Source organism: Motacilla alba, chromosome 15 (assembly GCF_015832195.1).
Source record: "Motacilla alba alba isolate MOTALB_02 chromosome 15, Motacilla_alba_V1.0_pri, whole genome shotgun sequence".
NCBI lineage: Eukaryota > Metazoa > Chordata > Aves > Passeriformes > Motacillidae > Motacilla > Motacilla alba.
The window spans coordinates 5,990,454-6,015,489 of NC_052030.1; the positions used below are offsets into that span (position 1 = coordinate 5,990,454).

The 25,036-nt window shown below is 42.0% G+C and overlaps 1 protein-coding gene across 1 annotated transcript; it reads left to right on the top strand.

The window, feature by feature from the left end:
- Positions 1 to 565: 565 nt before the first annotated feature.
- Positions 566 to 22,953, top strand: YPEL1 (yippee like 1). The gene is made up of 5 exons (XM_038151994.1): positions 566 to 1,062; positions 4,708 to 4,990; positions 15,993 to 16,036; positions 17,436 to 17,544; positions 18,510 to 22,953. The coding sequence occupies exons 2-5, from the start codon at positions 4,874 to 4,876 to the stop codon at positions 18,597 to 18,599; spliced, it is 360 nt and encodes a 119-aa protein (XP_038007922.1). The 5' UTR covers positions 566 to 1,062; positions 4,708 to 4,873; the 3' UTR covers positions 18,600 to 22,953.
- The last annotated feature ends 2,083 nt before the right edge of the window (positions 22,954 to 25,036 follow it).

Here is a 25,036-nt window from a genome sequence, read left to right on the forward strand (position 1 = left end):
CGGAGGACAAATGCTTTCTGGTGTGAAAACGCACTCTGAGCAATCCGACATAGCCGATTGCAGAGCTTTCACGTGGAAACCGCACCCGGCGATGAAGCCGTAAACCGAGGCGGCTGCTTCGGCAGAGGCTTTATTACCTGGCGTTCGCTCCATTCCCGCTCCATTCCCGCTCCGTTCCCGCTCCATTCCCGCTCCCGTCCCGCCGCTTCTCCCCTCAGGGCCGGGCCCGCCTCAGCCCTCAGCGAGCGCGCGCCGCCCGTTTCCCGCCGCGCGCCGCCGCGCGCCCGACCCGCCGGGAGCGGGGCCGGAGGGGAGGGGGGCGCTCGCGGCACGCGCCCAGCGGCACGCGCGCTCCCCCCACAGACCCCCCCCCCCCCCCATCGCCCCGCCGCGCGCACAACGGCCGGCGGGGGGCGGGGGCAAACGGGGGGCGGAGCCGACGCCCCCAACACACCCCCGAGCCCGCGCTCCGGCCCCGCCCCCTGCCCCGAGCCCGTTCCCTCCTCCACAAAGCCGGGGGCGAAGGAGGGGAGGGGCGCGCGCCACTTCTGCCCGCCCCCCCGAGAGGGGCGGGGCCGGGCGCGGGGGGCGCGCGCGGGCGCGAGGGCGTGCGGCGATTGGCTGGCGGCAGGGGGGGAAGCGCGTTTAACGGCCGCTGCGCCCCCGGGCCGGGGCACAGCAAAACAAAGGCGGCGGCGGCGGGAGCGGGAGCCGGAGCCCGGGCGGAGCGCACGGCACGGGCACGGCACGGCACGATGCCTCGGCCGCCCCTCGGCCCTCAGCGCGGCACCCGCGCGCCCGGCCCCCGTCTATGACCTTCCCCTCCCTCCACCGGTGGCCGCCGCCGAGAAGGTACCTTCGAGCGAGGGAAGCCGTCGTGTCCCACCCCTCTCCCTTGACCCTCCCTCTTTGTTTTTCGGCGAAGGCCTGGCGCGGAGCTTTCGCTGCCCGCCGCGCTAGGACCGGGGGTCCCGCCTTCCCTCCTACCCTTGGCCCCTAAGGGAGAGGGGCCCGGGGGCTGCTCGGAGCCCGGGCTGGGAGCGGAGTCGGCGCGGCGCAGCGGTGAGTACCGAGCGGGTGAGAAGCGGCCCCTCTTCCCTGTGCTAGGATTTAGTCTTTGCGGGGGGAGAGAGTACGGGCGGAAGGCGGCTGCGAGGGGAGCCCCGTGCTGCGCCCCGGCCGGGGGGGCCGCCGTCTCCCGTGTGCGCGGGGCCGCCGAGGCAACTTTGCTGGCGGGAGGAGGCTCGGGCGCTATTTATAGTGCCTGGAAATGACGGCAGCGCTGTCTGCCCGCAGCCTTCTCGGTGCGGGGCGGGTAAGGGCGGTTTACATAATTGAGGGGGGGGCGAAGCTGAGCTCGGTGCGCTGGGAGCCGGTGGGGTCCCCCCGCGCTCTCGCCCGCGCCGTGCGGCGCCGGGAGCCGTGGGTTTCTGCACGGAGCCGGCGGCCGGAGCAGCGCGGGGCCGTGCCGGTGGCCACAGCGGGGAACGAGCCGCTGTCCTGCTGGAATCGCTGCGGGGGGGGACAGAAAAGGCGACGGCGCCACCCGCCGCGGCAGCTTCGTGCTCCGGCGTGAGAGAGGAAACGGCTTTAAAGGCGCACGGGGCCAGCGGCTCCCTCCCGCCGGGGCAGCCGGGTGTCAGCCGGTAACTTTCTCCGCGCTTATTTTTTGCTGTTATTTCCTGGTACGTAAAGGTGAAAATGAGGCTCCTGTGGCTCAGTCTTTAACTCGGAGATTTTTCCCTGCTGGAGTAAGCTCACCGCAGGTTACTGACAGTGCGTGCACAGGCTGTGTCCGGCGTTTTGCAGCCGCTCACGGAGTCTTTGAGCGTATTTCATGTCGCTCCTTCCTTAGAGCCCCACAGGAACGGCGGAGAGGCCGGTTCCTGAGGCAGCTCCTGCCGTGGCTGGCGCGGGACCCCCTCGCGCGGCGGGCGGCCGCTGTTCCGCGGCGGCGCGGGGCCCGTGCGGGGCCGCCCCCCCGCCACGCTCGTCGGGGTGTTTGTTTACACATCCGGGACCCGCGCGGGGCGGGGCCGCCCCGCCCCATTGGCCGCCCCGCGCCCCGCCCCGGTGACGTCACGGGCGGCGGGACGGGGCCGCGCTTCGCCCCCAGCCCCGGGAGCTGCGGGGGTCGGGCGGCCGGGCCGGGGCTGCCCCGGGAGGAGCGCGGAGATCGCCGTGCCCGGCTCCTGCGGCCGGGACAGCCCCTGGGCTGCGCTGGTAGGTGCGAACACAAGTGGAGCTTCAGGGGCCACGCCTGTCTTTGCGCAGGACCGACGCGCGGACTGTGCCGCGGCCAAAGAACGAGAGGCGAATAGTTGGTTCGGGTTTTTGCTCTGTTCTGTGCGGAATAATGAGCAGCAGCCTGAGGAACTGCTCGGAACTACGAGAGGGAAGTGATACTGTGTTTATTCACCATTGTTAGAGCGAGCTAGGAAATGGTTTGTTTTGAATTGTGCCTGCAAAGGCACAGCAAGTCTGCGGTTCCTATGGTGTGTGTCAAACAGAGTCGTCTTTTTCAATAGAGCAATTTCAGTTTTGTTAAATCGGCCTTGGAATTATTTTAATTTCTGTAGTTGAAGAACCTGGTACATTGAATCTGGAAGAGTCCAGATTGCCTTTAGAAGTGTTTAAAAGCACTTCTAGGAATGTGTTGAAGAAAAATATTTTCCTTTTATATTCCAGGTCACAGAATTGCTAAGGTTAGAAAAGATGTCTAAGAACATTGAGTTCAACTATTAACCCAGGACTGCCAAGGGCACCACTAAGCCATATCCCCAAGTGCCACATTTACACCTACTGAACTTCTGCAAGGGTTGAACTCGTGTTCCAATTACTGATGGAAAGGGTTTAATTTAAGCCAGAGTCAAAACATCCTAGTGTGTGGTGCCTTTCATTCTGAAACCCTGTTTTGTTCTGGTTTTATCTATTTCTGTTAACCTGAATAGGATCTGTATCTAACATTGAGTTCAAACTGGGAACTTAACAGAAACCTCATTTTCTTAGATCACTTTTCTCATATATCTTAATCCTAATAAAAGTGGTTTCATATCTAACTGCTCTCCAAGAGTGAACTGTTTTCTGCAAATAGTGTAATTCTTCCCTGTGCAGTTGTAATAAGTTATCTTGGGACAAGAAGTATGTAATATTTGTTTAAATTGCTATTAAGATTTGAGTCCTGCTCTTCATGCCAAATGAGTTAATATTTTGAACGTATAAATGTGTCCTTTATCAGGTGTTTTCCCAATCATTCTCATGTGTAGATCCATGCTTTGGATGATAGCTTGTTCCCATTGCTGCTTTATTTTTTGGATTGCCTGTGGTGTGTTGCATGTCTTGTTTGTGGCTTATCTCTGCCCTTGCAATTCTTTGTTTAAGAAATTTTTGTCTGGCAAGTCCTTCAGTAGTTTGAGTTTTCTGCTGCTTAGGATGAAAAAAAAATCTAAACTGAAACTCCTTTAAGTTTTGCTGTGGTTGCCTCATGTGCTAGGCCTGCTGTACAGATTACATTCTCAAGGCTTCTTTTGAACAGTGACTGCTTCCTATAAACAGACTTTAGTTTATGTGGCTGTCGCTATCTGCTCTAGCTGTGTTACCAGCATCCCTCTGCTAGAAGAGCGGTTAGTGCTGCCCTGCACGCAGTTCACAACTGTGATAAGTCATCTGCATGCTCTTAGCTGGATCAGAAGGCTTAAATTCTTTCTGTTTTTCTTTATATGCCTCTCAATTCTGTTTGTGCTGCTGACCTACTCAGGCAGTCACCTGACAGCCGATGACATAAGTTGACTGTGCAGTGTTTGGGGCACTCATTAGCGTGGTGCATACACAGCCTGGAGCTGCTGGCCTCTGACGGAGCAGGAGATGTTACCAGTGCTCAGCATCTGTTCCGTTTTCAGGCAAACGAAAAAGGTTTGCTTTCCAGCACAGCAGAAGGCTCTGGCTCTGACGTGTAACATCTCTGAAATGCACTCTGAGGATTAAGGATGCAGTTGGGTGTTCTCTGTGCAGAATTTAGCCTCAGTATCACATTGTGGGTTTGGTGGCTTCCATTGAGGCTATTCTGGTACAGTGAGGAAGTACCTATTTAGCTTTGATCAGGACACCAGTCAAGAAGGTCTTTGCCTAAAGGCATAATTCTGCAGAGCTTGAAAGAGTAGACATGGATCCCTGAACAGGGTGGCAGGTCTTACTTGGTGTTTGACTTAGAGCAGATGTGGTCCTGCAAAATTTTTGCTGAAAACAAAAAGTGCAAATATATGAAATATATTGACTGTTGGACAGAACAAGTGTTTTCCAAGATTGCTTTCCTTGTTGCTCACTGTATTGGAACTGACCATTGGAACTTCAAAGACAATTAACTTCCTCTCATTCCCTACCTTTTTAGTGTGAATTTCTGCATGGATGTCTCAAAGAGTACATCTGGTATAACGTAGAAAGTGCTTGTGTTTCGTGGAGAACTGTTTGAATCTTGTCCCTCATTAGAAGTGTGATGGAGTAGAAGCCATTAGTGGAACAGAACTGCTTTTTTGCTTTGTTGAATGGAACTTGAACTGTGCAGTTCCTTAGAAAAAGGGGCCTGTAGTGCAGCCAGGCTCCAGTTATTTGCTCCAAATAATGCTTTGCTTTATGGCTGGACTTGTTGAATAACAAGTTAACTCTGGTCTTGTTGTAAGCTGCTAATTGTTCTGCTCTTTTCACCTACAGGTTGTGACTGTTTCTCTTCTGTCATTTGTGTGGAAAGTGCCACACACACTCCAGAACAACAACGGCTTTTGCTTGCATATTCCAGTGTTTCTTTTGTCAGCGAGTTCAGCAAAGTTGTAATTCTTCAAGTGCCAGCCCTGAGCTGAGTGAGGAGCCACCAGCAGAGATGGTAAAAATGACAAAATCAAAAACGTTCCAGGCTTACCTGCCAAACTGTCATCGAACCTACAGCTGCATCCACTGCAGAGCCCATCTCGCCAATCACGATGAATTGATCTCCAAGGCAAGTGGTTTCTTTAGAGACCTCATGAATTATTTCTTAACCAAAATGGTTGTCACTGTGACACCACTGCCAGTAGATAAGGGATGCAAATTGATGCATACTTCAAAGTATCTTCCCTGGGTTCGCTCTTGAGTCATACATGTTGTGTACTAAGAACTGGATATATTCTGGAAACTTCTAAATGTGACATAAAGGTTGATCTAATATATTGCCCATGTTAACAACCTGGGTCTGCTGTCAGGTGGGTACTGTTTGTAAGCTGTTGTATCTGAAAAGTCTGCTGAGGAAAGCTTTCAGAAGAAAGCATGGTCTCTGGGTAGGGAAATGATTCAGGTTATGATTATTCCAGTAGAGATTTCTTCTGACTCTGTTGGACTGAAGGTCACAAAACTGTCTGTTTCTAGGGTGTTCCACTTGTGTTATGGAATCTGTAAACACACTTTTGTTGTCTACCAGCTCCTAAGGAATATGATTAGCCAGAGATGTTCAAAATAGTTGGACTGTCTGGGCTTAGAGAATAGGTGGAACCTTGAAACAGGCTAGGCCTGCCCTTTTTCCCTGTTGCTAGAAGAAACCAAGACTTGTAATGTATGAAATATGTAGGAAAGCCTGAAGTTTGGGATAAATACTTGACAGACTGGTTTATTCTTTGCTTCAAACAAACTCCTGATTAAATTACTCTTTATGCTGTCATGGAGAAAACACTTCAGTTGCTTTTCAAACTTTTTAATACAAAATGTTCTCTATATTACTGTTTTGTCAAATAAAGTTAGTTATAAAGGGTTTGACACTGAAAGTTCTCTCTGTTGCTCCTGCCTGTTTGTGTGTTCAGCAGCACTCAGCTAATGCTGCTCTTCAGTGCTAAAGAGATGGGAGGGCTTGAAAATGCTGCCACTTCTGAATTTAGGTTTCTTTGGGTGAGGAGAAAGTATACCTGCTTGCTTATCCAAGGCAGTAATGGGTAATTACCAGGCAATAATGGGTTTTCCACATACAATTTTTTCCTTTTATTTGAATTTATTTTTTTCCATGTTGATTTCAGAATTTGAGTATGAGGCCTTTTTGGCACCACTGGATTCTAAATTACAGGCACTCAGAGTTTCATTATTCACTTCATGTTCCGGGCCAGAAAGTACTGGGAGGGGTTGATCTTTCCTGAACTTCAGGTTGTAGATACTTAAAAGAAGCAAGAAACTCTTTTTTTGCTGTGTCTCTTAGCATGTATTAATTCATTGAGAAAATGCAATCCAAGCACATACTTAATAGGAAGCTCTTCTTTTTGTGGACTTAGATTTTTGCATGCCAGCTAAGCTGCCACTGTTGCTCCATGAGCCAGTTTTCTCCAAGGGCTTGGGAGCTTTGGTCAGCAGAATGCTTCAAATATGTTAAGCAAATCATGTGTTCATTTTACAGCTTCATAAATAATTTCAAATGTTAAGAATCAAATTTTCAATTCAAAGAAAGCATAGAGGACTCTTGAAAAATCTGTAGTAAATACAAAGAATTACTTTTAAGTTGTTTCTGATGGTGTTGGGAAGGGTGTTAGAGGTGGATTCTGCTTGATTTCTGGCTTCCTTAATTTTTGATGAAGACATTTTACAAAAATATTTGTACTTGCAGGTTGACCATATGCTTATTTGACAGTTGATTCATATTTTGTCAATTTAAGATTTCTTAACCATATTTTATTGTCTAAATCTGTATGGTAAAAGAAATGCATTTAAATGTGTGGTATATTTTTTGTATGCTTTTAAAATAAAAAGAACGTTTGTCATCTATTGTACTTGTATTTGGGACATAGCTTTGGAAAACCCATCTTCCTTAGGCTGAAGCTTTCCATAATCCAACATGGGAGAAGTTCTCCTGATGGGAACAACTGCAAAGCAATAGATAGACTCGGATCATGAAAAATAAGTACAGTTGGCCCTGGGGAGGGTGGGGAGTGCAAATAAAATTTGATTTTTTTTTTCCTGAACTTCTCCTAAAGTGCCTTCATTGAGGCACATTATATGCAATGAACTTAGGTTAGTGAGAGAGATGGTTTTTTGACATATCTAGAATTCTAGTTACTGTAACTTTTCAGATGCAGGGAGAAAAATCCCAAACAAGCATAAACCAACCTGAAGTGGAGGAAGTTGATTCTACACCATCTAAAGTGAACAAAGAACAGTGTGGTTCCTGGGCTGGTTTGGATTTACTGATGGAGTAGAGACAGACTGTTCAGCCTGACTTTCCCCCACTGCCTTACCTTGAAGGCCTAGTTCAAAGCCAAAGCTGTGTTACATTCTCTAAATACAATCTTTGGTTGTAGATTCTTTCTTTATTCCAAATGCTTCCTGTACCATGTCATGTCAGAACCCTCAGGTTCTCTGCAGCAGATAAAGGCAAACAGCATTACTTAATGCCTGGCTGTAGCTGCTTCTTTGGGGGCTGTCCCTCACCCCATCTTTTCTGGGTACATGGTGGTTGTTTCTTTCCCATGTGTGCTCAGGGAAAATGAACCAAAATGTGTGGTGCACTTCTAATTTAAAGCAGCTCCAGCTGGCTTTCTAATGTGCTTTGAGATGTAAGAATTTATTATACCTGACACTGTAGTGGTTTTTTACTTGAAGATGAGAAGATAAAGCTATGCTGTGAACTGGGTGGTGTTTCTCTTAAACGTTGGTCTGTCATGGAAAAGCAAAAAGTGCTGCATATTTCTGTCAGTCATCCCTTTGATTCTGATCCTAAGAGTCTCTGACTTCAATACAGATTTGCAATTCTGCTTTTGAGAACTGTTGCTGCCAATTGTCTGACAAGGATGGCAGCATACACGAATCACCTTTTCATTTTATTTCTGTTCTGTTTGAACAGCAGGATCTCTTTCTTGCCCTGGAATGAATCACAAAGCTCTCTTTTTTCTTGTGCCCTTGCTGGTGATAAAATGGCAACCAAGAGTCTTGGCAATGGCTTAGAAATAAGAACACAGATTAATGAGACAGGATGAAAATGTGTTACCTGCTCAAGTGAATTCAGTTGTGGTTTTAGTTTTCTCTGCAGCTGTGAAAGGACTCTGTGTATTGCCCAGTATTGAAATCAACATGATGTTAGTGGTTAGAGCATATGCTTCTAGAGGTTTTCACTCTGTAATAACCTTGTGTTTTCTGCAGCTGGGGAGGAGCCTGGGGAAGGCATGGGAAGAGGACTGGTTGAGATTAGGAGCTCCAAACCCGGAGGTCATTGGCAGTAGAGAAATGACAAACATTATTCTGTACAGCTCTACACATGCACACATGTATGAACAGTTACTATAATAATTTATAGCTCCCAGGTTGTCTTGGGATAACCATTGATTTGAAGGATACCCAGTCAGAGAACTAATGAACTGTAGGTGACTTTTAATTGAAGTAAGTGTAAGTTTGAGGTGGTGTCAGGTGCAGCTTGGAGGTGATTGACTTGTGTTGCTGACAGGTCTGTGAGTGCTGGATGCTCTCTTTCTTTGGTGAAGCCTTCAGAGTCTGTCAGGATGTTAAAGTATTTTTTAAAATGCTATGAGAAGGAATAAACCAATCATCACTACACTGGGGTATGTTCACAAGATGGGGAAGAACCTATGGCTTTTAAAAACTTCTTTAAAGAGGCAGATATTTTTAGAATCATATCCTACCATGACTGTAGGCACAGAAGAGAAGTAAACTATGAGCAAATAACCACAGGTCTTAATGAAGAGTAAGGCAAGGAGCTGATGCAATAGGAAGCACTTAGTGGATTTAAAATTGATACTTCATAGATTTAAGATGTTCAAACAGCACATAAAAAGTGACCAATATAAGTTAGTAATAATAATTTTAAAAATCCAAACATAATTTTTGAGAGAACTTCTACAGACTTCTTGAAGTACAGGGAAGGTTGCCACTTTTGTGGCCTAAATAAAATGTTATATATTTGCTGCTCTTGGAGCAGTTCTGGAATAAGTTTTGTGGAAGGCCTGACTGAAGGAGCTTTCTTTTGATTTGTTGTGTAATGGTAGGAAATGTGCAGTGATACATTAAGAGTAGTTAATTTTATAGGAGACAAATGTTACTTGAAGAGCATGAGTTCCAAAGCACTTGAGAGTGGCTAAGTTCCAATAATTGTTTAGAAATTCAGGTGTGATCCAACAAATTTAAAAAAACCAACTTAATAGAATCTTGGAATCTATTGGATATACTGCAAAGAATAATGTTTTGTTACTCAAGGTTGACCTGCTTGAAGGACTGTTGAAGCATCTTACAGTGTGCCTTAATTCTGGGAATGGAGAGAATTTTGATTACATTGTATAGATGTCTATATAAATACTGTCACTTTCTTCTGTCTCATTCATTGCCAAGCATATCTGACCAGAGGGGAAAAAAGTCATGTGAAGTCACAGACAAGACTAGATGTGTCAATATTTTCAAGAATGAGTTCTGCATAAAGGTATATATACATATATATATGTGTAACTGTCATTGACTGCATTGGGAAATCTTTGCACTTGTGAGTGAAAGAATGATCTTGGTGGTTAAGTTTTGTTCTCCAAGGCATTCAGTATGATTGCTCTTCTATTATTGATGAGAAGGAAGAGTCTTAAGTATAAATAGATGCTAAAACATTTTTAGCCTTGTTTAGCAGTCTGTGGTTTTGTCCTCCATTGTTTAACTGATGAGATCAAGAGGAATTCTTCTAAAGGGTTTATTGTCTTTAAGTAAATATGCTGTCCTTAGCTTGGTTCAATTTGTAATCCTCCTTTGCTTATGATATAATGAGTATTTGGAAAGATAGATGGGCCTGTTTTATGTATGTTTGAGGGCTGTTTTTGTTCCCTCTCTAATTGCATAAATACTCTGGTGATAACTTCTTTCTCCAAGAGGCATCTAGTTTTTTGGGTTCATTTTTTTCTTCTGGGGGAAGAACCTAGTTTTTGGAAGAGAAGCAATCTTTGGAAAACATCCAAGAATAGATTTGAAGGCTTAAAGGAGTTGGAAGGGTGCAAGGGAAGTGTTTTACTCTGTGTATTTTGACATAATTATTTCTGAAATCCATTCAAGAACCTGCATAGGTCAAGGTAACTTGTCCTGCGTGAAAGTCTTCACTTTGGGGAAATATCATTTGCCAGGTTTGCAGGTATGCATGTTTTTGGGTAGACTTTTTAAAGGCTATTCTCTACATAGTGAACTTTGTAACTTGCTTTATCAAATTCAGTAAATACTTGAATGGGAATGAACTTTAAAAAAGTATTTAGTATTTATCATGGAGTCTTCTAGCGTTTGCTAGGAAGCAGCTGGGCAGCAGCATCTCTGGTGGTCTGTATTATCAAGGAGTTGGATGTGAGGGAAACACCAACTGGAACAAATGTGGGGGTTTTCCCCTGATAATTTTTTTTGTCTCTACCTTATGTTGAATTGAGTTTTCTGAATTTATGTTGCAAGTCTTGAAGTGAGAGGATATCCTTACACTCTCTGATGCATCTTGCTGAAGAGATAATTTCACACATCAGAGCACCTGTGTTTCTGGTTTACTTTAAGAATGCTGCCCCTAACAAGTACAATTTTCTGTATTTCCCAAATTTGCTTATTTGTCCAGAGAACTGATTCAGCTTGATCTATCTTAGCTTGTAAGGGCAACTCCAGCAAATGAAAGGAAATTAAACCGGATGAAAACCTATGGATTTCTTTCATTTTCCTTCTTTAATATTTTATTGCTGTGTTTGAAGTAGCTTGCAGACACTGGTAATGCCCCTGTGGCTTGCTCAGAACAATGCCTGCCTTGCCCCCAGTGCATGCTAAGATGGCAGTTGCCCTGGGTATTTGGTGTAGAGCATGATCTCTAGCCATGCAATCTAATCCCATCTCTGGGGAATAACTGATGGCAAAAACTTTTCAGTAGCATCCCTTCCCCCACCCATGCCTTCATCTGTGCCTTAGGGCAGTAAATACATGTTCTGCTTGACTGATACTTCCTTTCCTCCTGGGTAAAACAACTACTCGTGGTGTTAGAGGTAAGGGTGGGTTTAACTTACAAGCATGGATCATACCCAATTCTGCATGTGTGTGCAAGTGTAACACGTATAAGGCTTCTTTACTACATCCTGTATCAGTGACAGAGGTCTGTCAGATGACTTGAAAAGATCCCAGTTCCAAACTGTTCTTGCAGGTGACTTCACTGTAGTTTGTAAGCTCAGTTGGACATTCTTGCTGATACTATTAGATATTCTGGATACTTTCAGCAGTGCTGAAACAAGAAAACATGATAGATCTTACACATCCTTCTGTGTAAATGGGTAGCTGGTCAAAGATACAGATTTTCTGAGGAATAATTTAACTCATAAATCAATAGAGAATTATTAATTGAGGACCGTGAAAAAGCAGCCTTATAGCAAGTTTAAAGTTCAACTGCAGATATTAGTGGAACTGATAAATTGCCCAGCTTCTAAGTGAAAATTCTGGTTGCTGTGAGTCATTATTGATGAGAGTTGGTCACACTTGCCACTCTCTTCTAATTCCTCTCTGCTGGGTAAGATATATTTAGGACTCAGTTTAAATAGAATGTTGTGCTTTAGTTTTGACTTATGTATAGTGCTGGTGATCTTGGGAGTGCTGAACAAATGTTGCACAGTTAAAGTTTATGTTTGCATAGGTGATGTTTATTCTATTGAAAAGTGGTTTGTCTGGAGACTGGTTTGAACAGTGGTGCCTGTTAGTCCTTGACACTGCCATTTAAAGTACTTTTTTCATTTTCTTCGAGGCGTTGACACACAAGGTGTTCAACCTGTCAGTCCCTTAAAATTCATATCAGTATAACTGAATCATACAGTGCAGAGTCTGAGAAACCTAGTGCTGGTAGAAACAAATGTTCCATATTAATTTTTTTTCTGGTTATGCAAAATATTCTGTTTATAGCCAAGTTACAAGCTTAGCAAGCAGCTCAAGCACCAAACTGAGTTGTCCTCTTTTCATTTCTAGTAGTAGGATGCATCAGAAAGTAGAACTCTGATAATAAATCTTTCTTACACCATTAAGAGAATGCATCTGTGACAGATGTATATGTTTTTGTGGTGTTTGAATACAGTTTTGGGGAAAAAAATCTCAGCTGTTCATGTGAATAAGAAACTGGCTGCCAAGTGCTGACAAGAGACAATAACAATTAAAAGGCATAGGAATTTAAAAATGAAAGTCCTTGCAGTGCTTTTATTGCAGTCAGTGTATAGGAGTTCTGCATGGCTGGATTGCACACCATTCAGTGCTCACACAGATGATGTGGTTGGGCACTGGTTTTAAAGGGAAGTCTGAGTTGCCTGGACCCATGTTCTGTGTTCCAGAATGCAGTTACACAAGTTGCAGCAGGTTCCCATCGAGTTACCTGAGTGATGTAAACATGGAGGAACTTGCTCTTTGCAGCTGGGCAAGGAAACAAGTGTTCTGTGGTATGTAAATACAATCCTTAGCCTCCAAACATGAGTGTAGGTAAGAAAAGATGGTATCAAATGCAAAAGTCACTCTGGGAACAGGAGGCAAGGCTGGAATGGAGGAGCTTTTCACAGTGGGATGTTCGTGAGCACGCTTTCTTTCTAAAATCACTGTCATGGAAAAAGATTCTGTGCTGCTTCTCCCTCCACTCTACGTTGATAATCCTAAAAATTAGAAGGTAATGGCCATTTCTGAGGGGAAATAAGCCTAGGAGAGTACAGTACATCTAGGGCAATAAAGCAAAGCATGCAAGAAAAGTCAAGTCATCTTTAAAAATATATTAGGAAAAGAAAAACAACTAAAGCAGTTCTTTCCAACTGGTGGTTTGTATTTCATTTGGCTTGAACATTTTTTCAGCTTATGAAACAAGAGAGGGGAATAGCTGCTTTTTGTGCTGTTCCTGGCATGCTGTTACTGCCCTCTGCTTAATTTTGAAAAATGCAGGGTCAAAGGAGAGCTTTTATTAGGTGATACTAAGTCAAGACTAAACATAAACTTGGCAGAAATAATTGCATAAAATCGTTCAGAAGATCTCCTGACTCTTGTTTTTTTTCTGAAGTCTTTTTTTTTTTTTTTCCCAGCCTGCTGGGGAACTTCATGTATGGCATATAAGTAGTTTAAAAATTATTATCTAGGACCAGACAAAAAACACCCAACCCACCACATTAATTTATATGTGATTGGTGTGTGTAATCACATATAAATAGAGAAGCTAGCACATGATAATAGAGAGTATTTATTGGTGCTGTTTGAAAAAGGATTTGTGAATTCTAATTCACAACATGGAGTTTTTAAAGCAAGGGGAAATGCCTGCAGCTTTTTTAATTCTAAGAATTTTTACAGTAGTTTAACCAAATATCGTGGTCATCATGGCTTTTTAATAATTTCAGGTACGTGAAACAAGGAAGTTCTAGTTTTAAGTTTACTTCTTACTGAATAAGAGGATTTTTGAAGATTTTTTTTCCTTTACCTTTTCTTAAATGTTGGAGTTGCACATCTGTAGTTTTCTCTAAATTAATGTGTTGTTTACCCAGGCTAGTTACTCATTTGTTAATGGGCATTTTTAAGAGTCTATATCTGAAGAGATTTTGTTTTCACCTGCAGTAAGCATTCTCTCTTTGTTACTGGCTGTAGTCTAGAGAGTCCTGGTTATTCTGTAGGAACTGCAGAGTGTAGGTCTGCACTGCTCTGCCAGTTTTGTGATGTGTGTTTAAGTATCTCAGGAGAACTGAACAAGTGGTGGGGTTTTTGTTTGTTTGTCTTAAAGGCAGCTGCAAGGATAAATTACTTTCTGACAGAACTGTTCAGACTCTGTTCTCAACTAAGTCTCCCCTTTTCAGGGTCAGTCCTGCCTGAGGTTTCAGCTTTCACTGTCCTGCACAGCCTATCTGGTTTTCCTTGCCTGGTGAAAAATAAGACTTGTAATTCTGGCTGGTGGAGACAGTACTTTTTCTTTTGTTTTTGCTAAAGGTAGAACCTCTTTAGAATCACTGAGGTTGGAAAAGACACCTGTAAGGTCATCAAGTCCAACCACAAACCCAACAGTGACAAGTCTACCACTAAACCATGTCCCCAGGTGCCACATCTGTGTCTATGGTGACTTCACCACTGTCCCGGGTAGCCTGTTCCAATGTTTGACAACCCTTTTGGTGAAGAAATCCCAACCCAAACCTTCCCTGGTGCAACCTGAGGCCATTTCCTCTGGTCTTGTCACTTGTTACGTGGGAGAGGAGACTGACCCCGCCTTGCTACAACCTCACTTCAAGTATTTGTGGAGAACAGTAATATATTCTCTCAATACTTCTTTTGCATGGCTGCTAAAATAATAAAATATTAGTGCTGTAAACTGTTAGGTAGAATTTCTCATATTAAAGATTTTACAAGTATGTAAGGGCTGTATGTAACTACTCTGCCACTGTTGCTACCTGGAGTAGTTCAGAATCAGGGATTTCTTTAAACATTCTTTATTGCAGTATATAATCTGGATAGTGTTGATCAAAAAGGGTTATTTTATATGCATTTTCCTTTTACAAGGTGGGGGGATTTTTTTGCACACTATCCTGAGTAATTAAAAGACAAAAATTACTGCTATTATGTTGCTAGTTGGTAGACTGGCAAAATACCTATTTTAGTGTCAAATGACTTGTAATAATATAACTAAATACATGTCAGGAGAAGAATCCATTGCAGAAAGGACCTTCTGCCTGTGGTTTCATGCCTGATGTTACTAAAACCGTGCACAAGTATTCAGGTTGATATTTTCCTTCCAAAAACCTTCTGTGTTGATCTATTACAGGCTCCTGAAAAGTTGGTCTGTGATGTTCAACACTAGAACCACAAGGATTCTTAAAAACAATTGTACTTTTTCTGCATCATGGATAAAGTAGTTAATTTTCTTTCAAAGTAGGTTAGAGAATGGAAAGGCTTGAAGAAAAAATAAATTAAGACAGTGTACAGATATATTTTTAAATGGAATTCAGTTTGGAAGAGAGAAGAAAGGAAAACTCACTTCCAGTGTGATCCTGTTTGGATGGGAAATAATGGCTGTGTCTAAATTACCAAGTAATTCAATGCAGAAGGAGCCAGATGAAAGCAGTGATGTGTCTGACACAGGTTTGGAATGTTTTACCTGTGGCTGGCTCTGGTCTGCTCCCAAGTTCTCCCAGGATGTCTGCAGCTCACATCCCGAGTACAGGTTCAGCTCTGTGTCTGCATTAACATTGCTGAGTGCATGGAAGAGCTGCTGGCTTAGTTGGTTCAGAGGGATCAAAGGTGTGGTTCCCAGGCACTGAAACTGCTCCACAAGCCAAACCAGCCCTCAGTAAGTGTGGCTGATGAGGGGTTTTAATTCAAAACTGTGCTACTGCTCTGAACTAAACTATTAATTTAGATCCAGCCAAGAAAGTCTAAGTGCCATCGTTTGTCCATCATTTCTCAGGAATGTGGGAGATTGGAAAGCATATGCCTGTGGTCAGGCTTTTGATGGTAACAGTTATCTTACTAAAATGAAGCTGAGCTTATCTCTGTGTTTTAAACTGATCAGATGCATTTCCTGAGTACAGTATGTGGGTTTTATGCTTGGTTCAGAATTTCACTGGTCTTATATCAAATGATGTAATGAAATTGAAATAAATAATCTTTTGGCTGCAACCAGGGAAGACAGAGGAGATGGGAGTAATTCCCTTTCAGTTAAAAGCAGATTATTTCAATTAGCATGAAGGATGTCTAGGAAAATGAGAACTGGTGTCTTGCAGAGGGGTAGGAAAAACTCTGTTTTGCATGCATTATGGGTGTTGAATTTTGAGCAACAGTACTTGACAAAGTAAAATAAAATTATTATTAAAAATCTAATGTAGATGAAAACTTGTCTGACCAGACTTTCCTATAAAGAACTAGTATAAAGTAATTAATCTGAAATAGTTTATATCTGTGTTATCATTATATGTTTACTTACATACCCTTCTGGAACTGTTTTTTTGTTTGGTGGGCCTTGTGTTTTTTAACATGTGCAATTTTTTATTTTTTTTTTTATGCAGTCCTTTCAGGGAAGCCAGGGACGAGCCTACCTCTTCAATTCTGTGTAAGTATGTGGTTCTGGTTCTGCACACCACCTGCAGAGTGTAACTTTGTGCTTCCCAAAGGGAAAACAGTAGGAATTAAAATAGCTGTACTTTGCCCTGTTCTTTTTAATGCTGGCTTTACTCACCAGCAGTAGTTATTAAAGAGCTACTGGGCTGATTCTGAAGCGTTCCTTTGCATATACGAGTTTATCTTATATTTTAAGTAATTCTGCTAAGAGCTGAAAGATTAGGAGAAGTGTGTTACTGTGAAATTCCTTTTGTCTATGTAATGGTAGCTGTCTGCCATTCTGAGATACTCCAGAAGTCACAAGATATTGAGTGACTGTAAATTTTCTTTAGACAACTCTACTGTGGTCTAAAGAATTTCCCAGTCTGACAGTTGGATACATTTACAGGTTAATGTTTCAGTAAACTTGGTACATCTTTAATGACCTTGAATATTGCAAATGTGCTAGAGGCAAAAGGTCTCTGTGATCTTATCAAGCCTAATATTTGCAATCTTAGGCGTGTCCTTCCCTTGATAGGAGGCTCTTTGCATTTGTTAATGGGTGTATTTTAAGTTTTTTACATGCAGGATTGCATTTTTGTCTTTATTCTTCAGCAGGTTTTTGTGTTGCAGCATTTTGAAAAAGATACAGTTGAGTGTCCTGGTCTATTTTTGACCAGGATAATGGAGCTGTAACTGCAAAGGATTTGATTGCAGATCCTTGAAATTCTTTTAATATGTAGTCCTTCAGTGGTGACTTAAGATTTCTGTTGTAATTCTAAGAGGAAGAATCTGGTACTACAGCAGCAAAAATGGCAAAATTTTGCTCATATTTAAAACTGTCTAAAAACTTGGTTTAGTCTTGCCTCATGTTTTCTGCATAGACTCATTTGTGGAAAAACTGGCTTGATTCACTACTTCAAGGGATGTTTTGTTTTGAAATTACTGTTTGTTCATCAGAGCTTAGTCTGCTGATGTGTAGCAAAGAAATATTTATGAGGCTTTTTTCTTGCTGCTATTTTGGAGCTGGTTCTAAATTCAGCTGTTGGTGCTGATTCACTGGTACAGACTTCCATTAGATAGGTCTCAAATAGTTTTTGAATTAAAGCCTGAAACTGTAGAAGTGTCCAGTTACTGTGTAGTGTTCTGTTCTCTGGAAGTTTAACTATTTAGCTTATCTTTGTTGCTGGCAGCAAGTGGGTATCACCAACAATGACACCACAGCCACTTAAAACCAAAAATCAAACCCCTTTTTTCTTCCTGTCCTGCTCAGTGTAACAGAGGAAGTTACTTCTGCAGCATTGAATAACTTAGGCATTTTTTAACTACTTTTTGTCTGCAAGAGAAAAGCTGGGGAACAGTAAGAAAAGAAACACACTCATCTGTTAACATAATTTCTCCCCTTTTTTCAGGGTAAATGTGGGCTGTGGTCCAGCAGAGGAGAGAGTTCTTCTGACAGGTTTACATGCTGTAGCAGATATCTATTGTGAAAACTGTAAAACCACTCTTGGATGGAAATATGTAAGTAATATACTTAAATCCTCAATAAATGTTTGCATGTTGAAGCACAGATGTTTGAGTGGCCATTGAGTAGCACCTTTGCTGATAGTTTATGTGAGTGAGCTCTGGTGCTTTTGTGTATATCAGGCTCTAATGTAGTCTTGCTTCCTTGCATCTGCAGAAATGCTGTAGCAGATAATAACTTTATTCTGGACTGCAAATCAAGCATGAGCTATAGGTGCTATTACAGCTATCTGATATTTCTGTATTTGATAATCCTTTTGCAAGTATCTCAAGCACATGTGCACTAAACCAGGTGGGAGAAATCGTCAAAGTGAGTCTGTAGTGTCATGGACTGCAAAAGTTGGTGATGCAGCAAAAATACTAATTACAATAAACAGTACTGAGAGTTTTACTCTGTTTACAAATAATGTGAAATCGATTCTGTTGTTTGAAAATTTACCTGTGTACTTGCAGCTGTGTTGCAAGTCTGAGGTTTTGAGAGTCTTAGAGTCTAGGTAGGATTTTCACTGATTCAGTGTAGTTTCAGATCTTAGAAGTTTTCCTAATGCATTTCCTGTTATGATAAATATAAAGAAGAGCTTTTTGAAGAGGTTTGCATTCCCTATTTTCATTACATCTGGGAATAAATAAATAACATGTATAACATGCCATTTCCTAACCTTCACTTTAAAAAGCATTAAAATTCCCTAAGCAGAGAGAAAACATGATCAGTTCTACAGCAAGTGCAGTAGATCTGTGCAGTAGATCTGCTGATTCCACTTAGAAGTTTGCTTCTGTTTTCTTCTCAGAGCTTTTCAACCTCTCGTTTTTTCCCCTCCTCCCCTTACTTGGTATAACCAATATGGGTTGTTAACTGTAATGGCTCCTGGTTTGTATTTTTATTGTAAGTTTGATGTTTTAAACACTTGATTTCCTGAACTTAATTCAGTGTTGTCTTGATTTTTTTATTTTTTCCTTTCCAGGAACATGCTTTTGAGAGCAGTCAGAAATACAAAGAAGGAAAATTTATCATTGAACTTGCCCACATGATAAAAGACAATGGCTGGGAGTGAACCACAACCTTTTTTTCCTTCTGTTTGGACTATATTCTGTGGAACAGGCTTTACAAAGACTAATGCAAAGTAAAGGAAGAGCTTGGCTAGAGTGGCCCTGAGAATATCACTGAACTCTGAAACCTCACAAATGAGTAGTGTAGTGTAAGTGGCTATTTCAGGCCATGTTTGCCTTTTCTCCTTGTGTAAGTTCCCTCTTTTTGTACGTGTATTATTGTGTGAACAGTTGTTTTGGAACATTTTGGATGACCTTTTTCTAAACTCTCTCAGACTAGAGAAACAGTTCACTAATTGAAAACAGATTTTACTGGTTAGCATCTCTCTCTGACCTATGCCTTTAATGCTACTTCTGCTGTGCATGCTTCTTGCCTAAACACCTACACTCCAGTCCTGTAGAAGTTCTGTCCCTGAGCAGTCTGAAAGAATGTATGGGATGGGGTGCTTTTTTATATGTAGCAATTTCTGATGTGTTTGGCAGTGAAGAGGATGCAGTATTGTAGTTATTAACTTCTTTTTTCAAATTGAGTGTACCACAACCTATGTACATCTTGTAGGTGAATTGGTTAAAGGTACAGTGCTCACTTCAGAAAAGATTTCAATTGCACTGACTGAAGTTAGCAGGTCTCAAGTTGTTAGGAAAGGTTATGCCAGAGGCTTGATATCTTAATGAAATAACATAGAAAGATTTTAAATCAATAATGCTATAGAATATGTTCTTTTAAGACCAACATATTCCCTAAGCAGTTTGCTGGATAAAAAATTTATAAAACTATAGCTTGCAAGATTAAAAAGACAAAAATATATGCATCTTCTATTTTGAAAAAAAAAAATCAGTTGGTATATTAGGAAAAAACAAAGTTTTGGTACTGTACCTTTGCCAGTAACAGGGACTTGTGCATCAGTAAAGTTTTATGGCTGGTTCCATGTAACTGTATAGTCCTAATGCACTGGACAAAGAGGTTGATGTCAAGGAAACTTGTTGAAGTCTTCTGCTTCTGCTACATTTGAACAAAAATATTTATTTTTGTGAGAAATGGCCAGAGCCTATGACATGAAAATTAATATAGTACCTGTAGGAAAAGGAGGAGTAATAAGAGGGAAAGGAAGTTTGACTTGTTTTTTCATAAAATAAAATAGTAAGATAGTTTTTAAAATTTGGGGGTGGGGAAAGGGTTTCCCGGTTTGCTGGCTAAATCATCCCCAAGTATCTTTTTATAATAAAAATTTATATGAAACTCACCTTCTCTTTTGTTCTCATGCTGTTTCTTTAATGGAATCAGTTAATGAGAGAAACTTCTGGAAAGTATATGCACAATATGAGCTGTTGGTATCTGTGTATGCAAACTGAGCAACTGTGAAAGAAACGCTCTACATAAATTTGCTAACTTAATTTTCAAATTAAACAGTCTCTACAGACTTTTTGTATGTTAATCCTTTTACTGCTTGAGAACAAACTGTTTGAAAAAAACCCCTTTAACACTACATAACTCCTATAAGTGAACAATACAGAAGCCTTGCAATAGGAAATCTTTCTCTCAATAACAATTCTAATATGGCACCTGTGAAATTAATCACAGGTGCTGCTGCTGCTGTTCTGTTTTCGGGAATCTCTCATAGGCTTTCTGAACTCTGCTGCACTTTAGAAAATGTCCGACATGAAAAATTATGCCAATGGGTAGGGGCAATACAAATCTTTACAACCAGCTTTCCAGTGTTTTTGTGGAGAGGAGGAGCATTCTCCCTGGTGTACACATTCTCTGTGATACAGGCTGGCTAAACTGCCTGCCAGATATTGTCATGATTGATACCCATGAATTAAAAACGTAAGAATTAGAGAAGTAGTTCAAGCTGTTGGGTTTCAGTCCAGAGGCCTGAGGTGGTACAGTCAAGTTCAACCTGGATTTTGTGGCTTGCACATTGCTACTTCGTGTTCACATCAGGTCTCATTTTTAACAATGCCATTGATGCAAGATGGGCTTGGGTGTTGCCCGTCTCGTGCTTTTTTTGACCCGGAATTCTTTGGGATTTTGCTTTCCACCATTGCAATGTATGTTGCCAACAAAGACGGCACTAAAACTTCTATCAGCAAAAGTTTGTGTTGGCGTCTAAGTCCTGTTGCAGTGTTGATACTTGTGAACAGCTTGTGTGAGGTTTGTGTATCTTTGGGCTTTTCTTATTTCCTGGCTGCCAACTTGCTGAAGCAGTGGACTGGACTGAAGGCAAAAGTAATGGCTGCTTTTCCAGAGAGAGTTGAAATGACAGAAAATATGTAAAGTATTAAAGATTTTTCTCTCCAAAGTTGGGGGTTTGGCTAGCTCTTGTTAGTAAGCTAATGCTGTCTGTAACACAGTCTAATTCTCAGAAATTCAACCTCTTTCTTCAGTGCATTATTTATATTTCAAACTGGATATTTTCACCAAAACCTTAATTAACTTTGATGCCAAAGGTTGGGACTTCCAAGTGCTTAGCACATAGAGCTTCAGACTACTGGCATAAAGAGTTAATGACCTATATGTGATGTTTATGGCTTTTAAGAGAACCAAACAAAGCAATATTCTTTTTGGTCTTTTATTAAGAATGGATGCTTAGAAGGATTAAGAGTAGAACTAGTACAGAATCACTATTTTATGCTGCCATGTAACAATTCTTGAGGCTTACTATTTTGAGGGAATATGTGAATTTTTTCCCATGTTGTTTGGCAGCATCAATGATTATTTTCTCCCCTCATAAAGATATAGAGAATTCTTGTTATTGGTTTTGGTGAAAGTTGAATCCAGATAGCAATGACTGCTGGCTGATGTGAAGAGGTCAGTCTGGTCACTGAACCCTCCAGCAGTCATTTGAAAGAAAAATAAACTTACTTGAAAAAAAAATTTTACTAAAGCATTTTCCCTCTAACCAATTTTTGTAATATATTAAAGATTATATTTAAAGTTTGTATGTGTTTGCTCTGGGCAAGTTTACTTCCCCTCCAACTTGAGCACTTTTGTTACTTGTACTGGTTATTTTTGGTCTTAACATTTATTTTGTATTTTGTTTTTTTATAAATTGTAACAAAAAGCTTTTGTGAACCTTTGTTTCTTGCTGGCTCTTTCTTGGACCAAATGAACTGACTATGAGCTGGCTTAGAAGAAATGTTCATTGGGATGCATAGGAATTTGCTAGCAAAAATGTACATGTATTGAAAGTTTTTTCCACTGAACCTCTAAAGCGCCATGCCTGTCCTAAAGTAATTAATCATACTTTGGTGTGACTTTAGTAATCTGACCATACATTCTCTGTCTAAGTCCAAAATAATGGTTGTAACAATGGTTTTCCAGGACCGAATCTGTCTCCAAACCCTATTTGGCTGGTTACTTTAAGTACCTTTTTGTTTACTAAAAGGCAATGCTGCCATGTATAAAAATCCTGTCACGTTGCAAACTTGCTGTGAAATCAGCTGCAGAATTTGGTGAGGGATTGCTGACCAATTTGGTGAGGGATTGCTCAGCCTAACCACTTCTCCTTTATGCTTTTAGCGGCCTGGTAATCTTAATTTTATCTGCCAGTTAAAAGGGCCAGGATCTGAATTTCCCTTGTTGGTTGTAAGCTGTACAATGGCAAACTGTGTGAAGGAAGATTGTTATGGCTCCATCTTAATGTCCCAGTAGCAAGGCCCAGCAGAGTGACCAGTCTTGGTGGTGTGCCTTTGTGCTTGCAGTCCTTGGGAGAGGAGAGGGAATATGAGTTATGACATTTCTTTTGAGTTAAAAACTGGCCTCAGAGATTCTGACTGGGTCCCCATTGCACCTATAATCAAAGGTCATCTGTATTTCCTGCTGGTGGATCAGTGCAAGCGTTCCCCAAGGCTGGGTGCCAGGGTTGGTGGCCATGCACTTCCCTCCGAGTGCCGCTCCTAGGGCTCCTCCTGCCCGCTCATCTCAGCAGCCAGATTGCAGCAGCAGTGACCTCCAGACTCACAGACCAAACTTCACTCATCTCCAGCCTTGGATATTGGCCATGAGAGGAAGAAGCTGTCAAATTATTGTTAAACTTCTTGGACACTTTATTGGACTTCATGGAGACTCATGTTAAGCCAACCAGCAGTACAAACACTTACTGGAAAAGGAACAGATGCTTCAGAGGTTTCTTTTAAAAGGACTGTTACAAGTGGTTTAAGGTCTAAAGCATGAGTCATAAATGGCAGTTGAGTTGTGCCTCATTGTTTCTTAAACTCTTTAAAACGCTTTCTTTTACAGGTGACATGGCTGTGTTGCTGTTTTGTCCTTGCAATACTGTACATCATTTGTTGTTTCACTATACTGTATCTATTCGAGGTATCACAATAAAAGCTTTCAATTGTTTTGTTGGGTTACCTGTTGGTTTTGCGCTATCTTTTCTTGCTAATTGAGTTCTCAGGCTTTGTCCTCTGGTAGGGCCAGAGAGAGAAGACAGTGCTCTTAGTTGCTCTTAAAAACTCATAAATGAACTGAATCTGATTTTTATGTGGTTTTAGGACTGCCACAAACATTTGAGGTTTTTCCTTTCAGAAGTTTTTCCAAAATACAGAAATCTGTGTTGCTATTCTTAGGGCTTTTGCCTATTTTGAGCCAATTGTGGGACCTCTGCATAGTGAGAGTCAGTCTGGACAACCCCCAAAATGAATCCTGAGAGGAACCGAAGTGTGGGTGCTCTTTCTGTTGTGTCAGCTCGATCAGCTGTAGACCTGAGGAGTACTCTGAGCACAGCATTCCCTTTGTTCATTCTGCTTTGGCTGGGAGGAACTCCTGTAGCTTCTCTGATCAGATTATTAGTCTTGTCAGTGATATGATCCCTCTGGACTGCCTGAGGCTCAGAATGAAGTCATTCAGTGCACACTTACCTGCCATCTTCAATAATCCATCATTTCATCTCATAGAGATAGGGATGCTCTTCATGCAAATCACACATAGTATTTCCATCTTGAGAGAATGGAAGATAGCCAGCTACCCTTTCTCTTATTCAAGTGCTGTCTTAGGGGCATGAAATAAATATCTTTCCAGATCTCAAAAAACCCCAAACCCTAGGGATAAAATGGCATTTTTTGTGAGCTGTATGGTCTTCCTTGTACAAAAACCTATGTTTTGACAGGATATAATTGAAGAAATAAAGATCCAAATAACAAGTATCTTTGGGATTTGAGATGTTCATAGTAACATCCCATTATATTTTAGTGTATCAGAGGGACTATAAAAACACCAACTGTCAGCAGCTGGGTTACCAGAACAATTTTGGCAATGTGAACTCCAGTGTTCTGTCTTACCAGCTGGAAAACACCAGGATATCTGACTTCCAGATAGACAAGGATGGGCAGATGCCTCATCTAAAACTTGAGAACCTTCTATGAGATGCCTTTTTGTCCCTGTAAACTTTCAGTAACAGGGCAGTGGTGTAGTTTGGGGTTCTCCCCCATGCCCCAAGTGCTGCAGCTCTGACTGGGGACAGCAGTAGGTCTGTACTGCCAGAGTCCAGGTAGCCTGAGCTGGAGAACAGCCACAACTAGAGCTGAGCTTATCCTCTGCACAGGACTGCACTTGGGTCACTGCCCATGTGAGATTCTTTACACTTTTGTCTCTTCCTCTACTCCCTGCCCTTGGCTCTGCCCCAGATGGGTCCAAGCAGGGAGTGAGCACCTGTGCTGCTGCTGGCACTCACTTCCAGCAGGCACAGCAGCTGTGGATTAACTGAGGCTGGACAAAGTAATTCCTGGCTGTGAAGCAGCTCTGCTGAGCCATGGCACTGATGAGCATTAACTGTTTCTCCTCTAGCAGAGGCTGAGCTGTTCTCAGGGTTTGGCTCATTCATTTCTAGAGTATTGCTGAATAAGATTTGAGCTGAGGTGCTCTGTGATCCTGGTAGCAGTTAAATCTATGCTAGCCTAACTGCCTGAAGATTTTACTTAGTAAAGGTCACTCTAGAAAGCAGACAATACAGGTTTTTCAGTGTTTAATGAATTAATGAATAGATTTTTCATGGTCTGATTTCTGTATTTTAATAGTAAACATAGCTTAACTTACTTTCTTGCCCAAATAGACTTTAGTGATTTCTAGTTTAAGCAAAAACAATGGCAGGGCCAAACTAGCCCTTTATTCAAAATGGAGTTTACATTTTGACATTAAAACATGTACATGTATGCAAAGTCCATTCTGGCATGGAATATCATGGCTCGCCCTGTACCTGTAGGAAGGGTTGTGAATGTTATTTAGCTATGATCATCTGCTTTCTTTTACACCTGATAGAAGTTAAAGTAGTTTTACAACATGAACAACACTTTCCAGTTTGGGACGCGGAGCTGATGACTGAGCAGCAATGCTGTATTGGGCATCTGAAATGTTTTTCTTATGTTTCAAATGCTGTAGAGTTAAAACTCCAGTGGATTAAACTGCTTGATTAGGGTAAAGGTTTGGGGATTTTTTTAG

Bases quoted from the DNA above. Each gene is read 5' to 3' on its own strand.
- YPEL1 (XM_038151994.1), top strand. From the start codon at position 4,874: ATGGTAAAAATGACAAAATCAAAAACGTTCCAGGCTTACCTGCCAAAC. The intron at 16,037-17,435 runs GTAAGTATGTGG...CCCTTTTTTCAG, and splicing joins GCCTACCTCTTCAATTCTGT to GGTAAATGTGGGCTGTGGTC. The intron at 17,545-18,509 runs GTAAGTAATATA...TTTCCTTTCCAG, and splicing joins CCACTCTTGGATGGAAATAT to GAACATGCTTTTGAGAGCAG.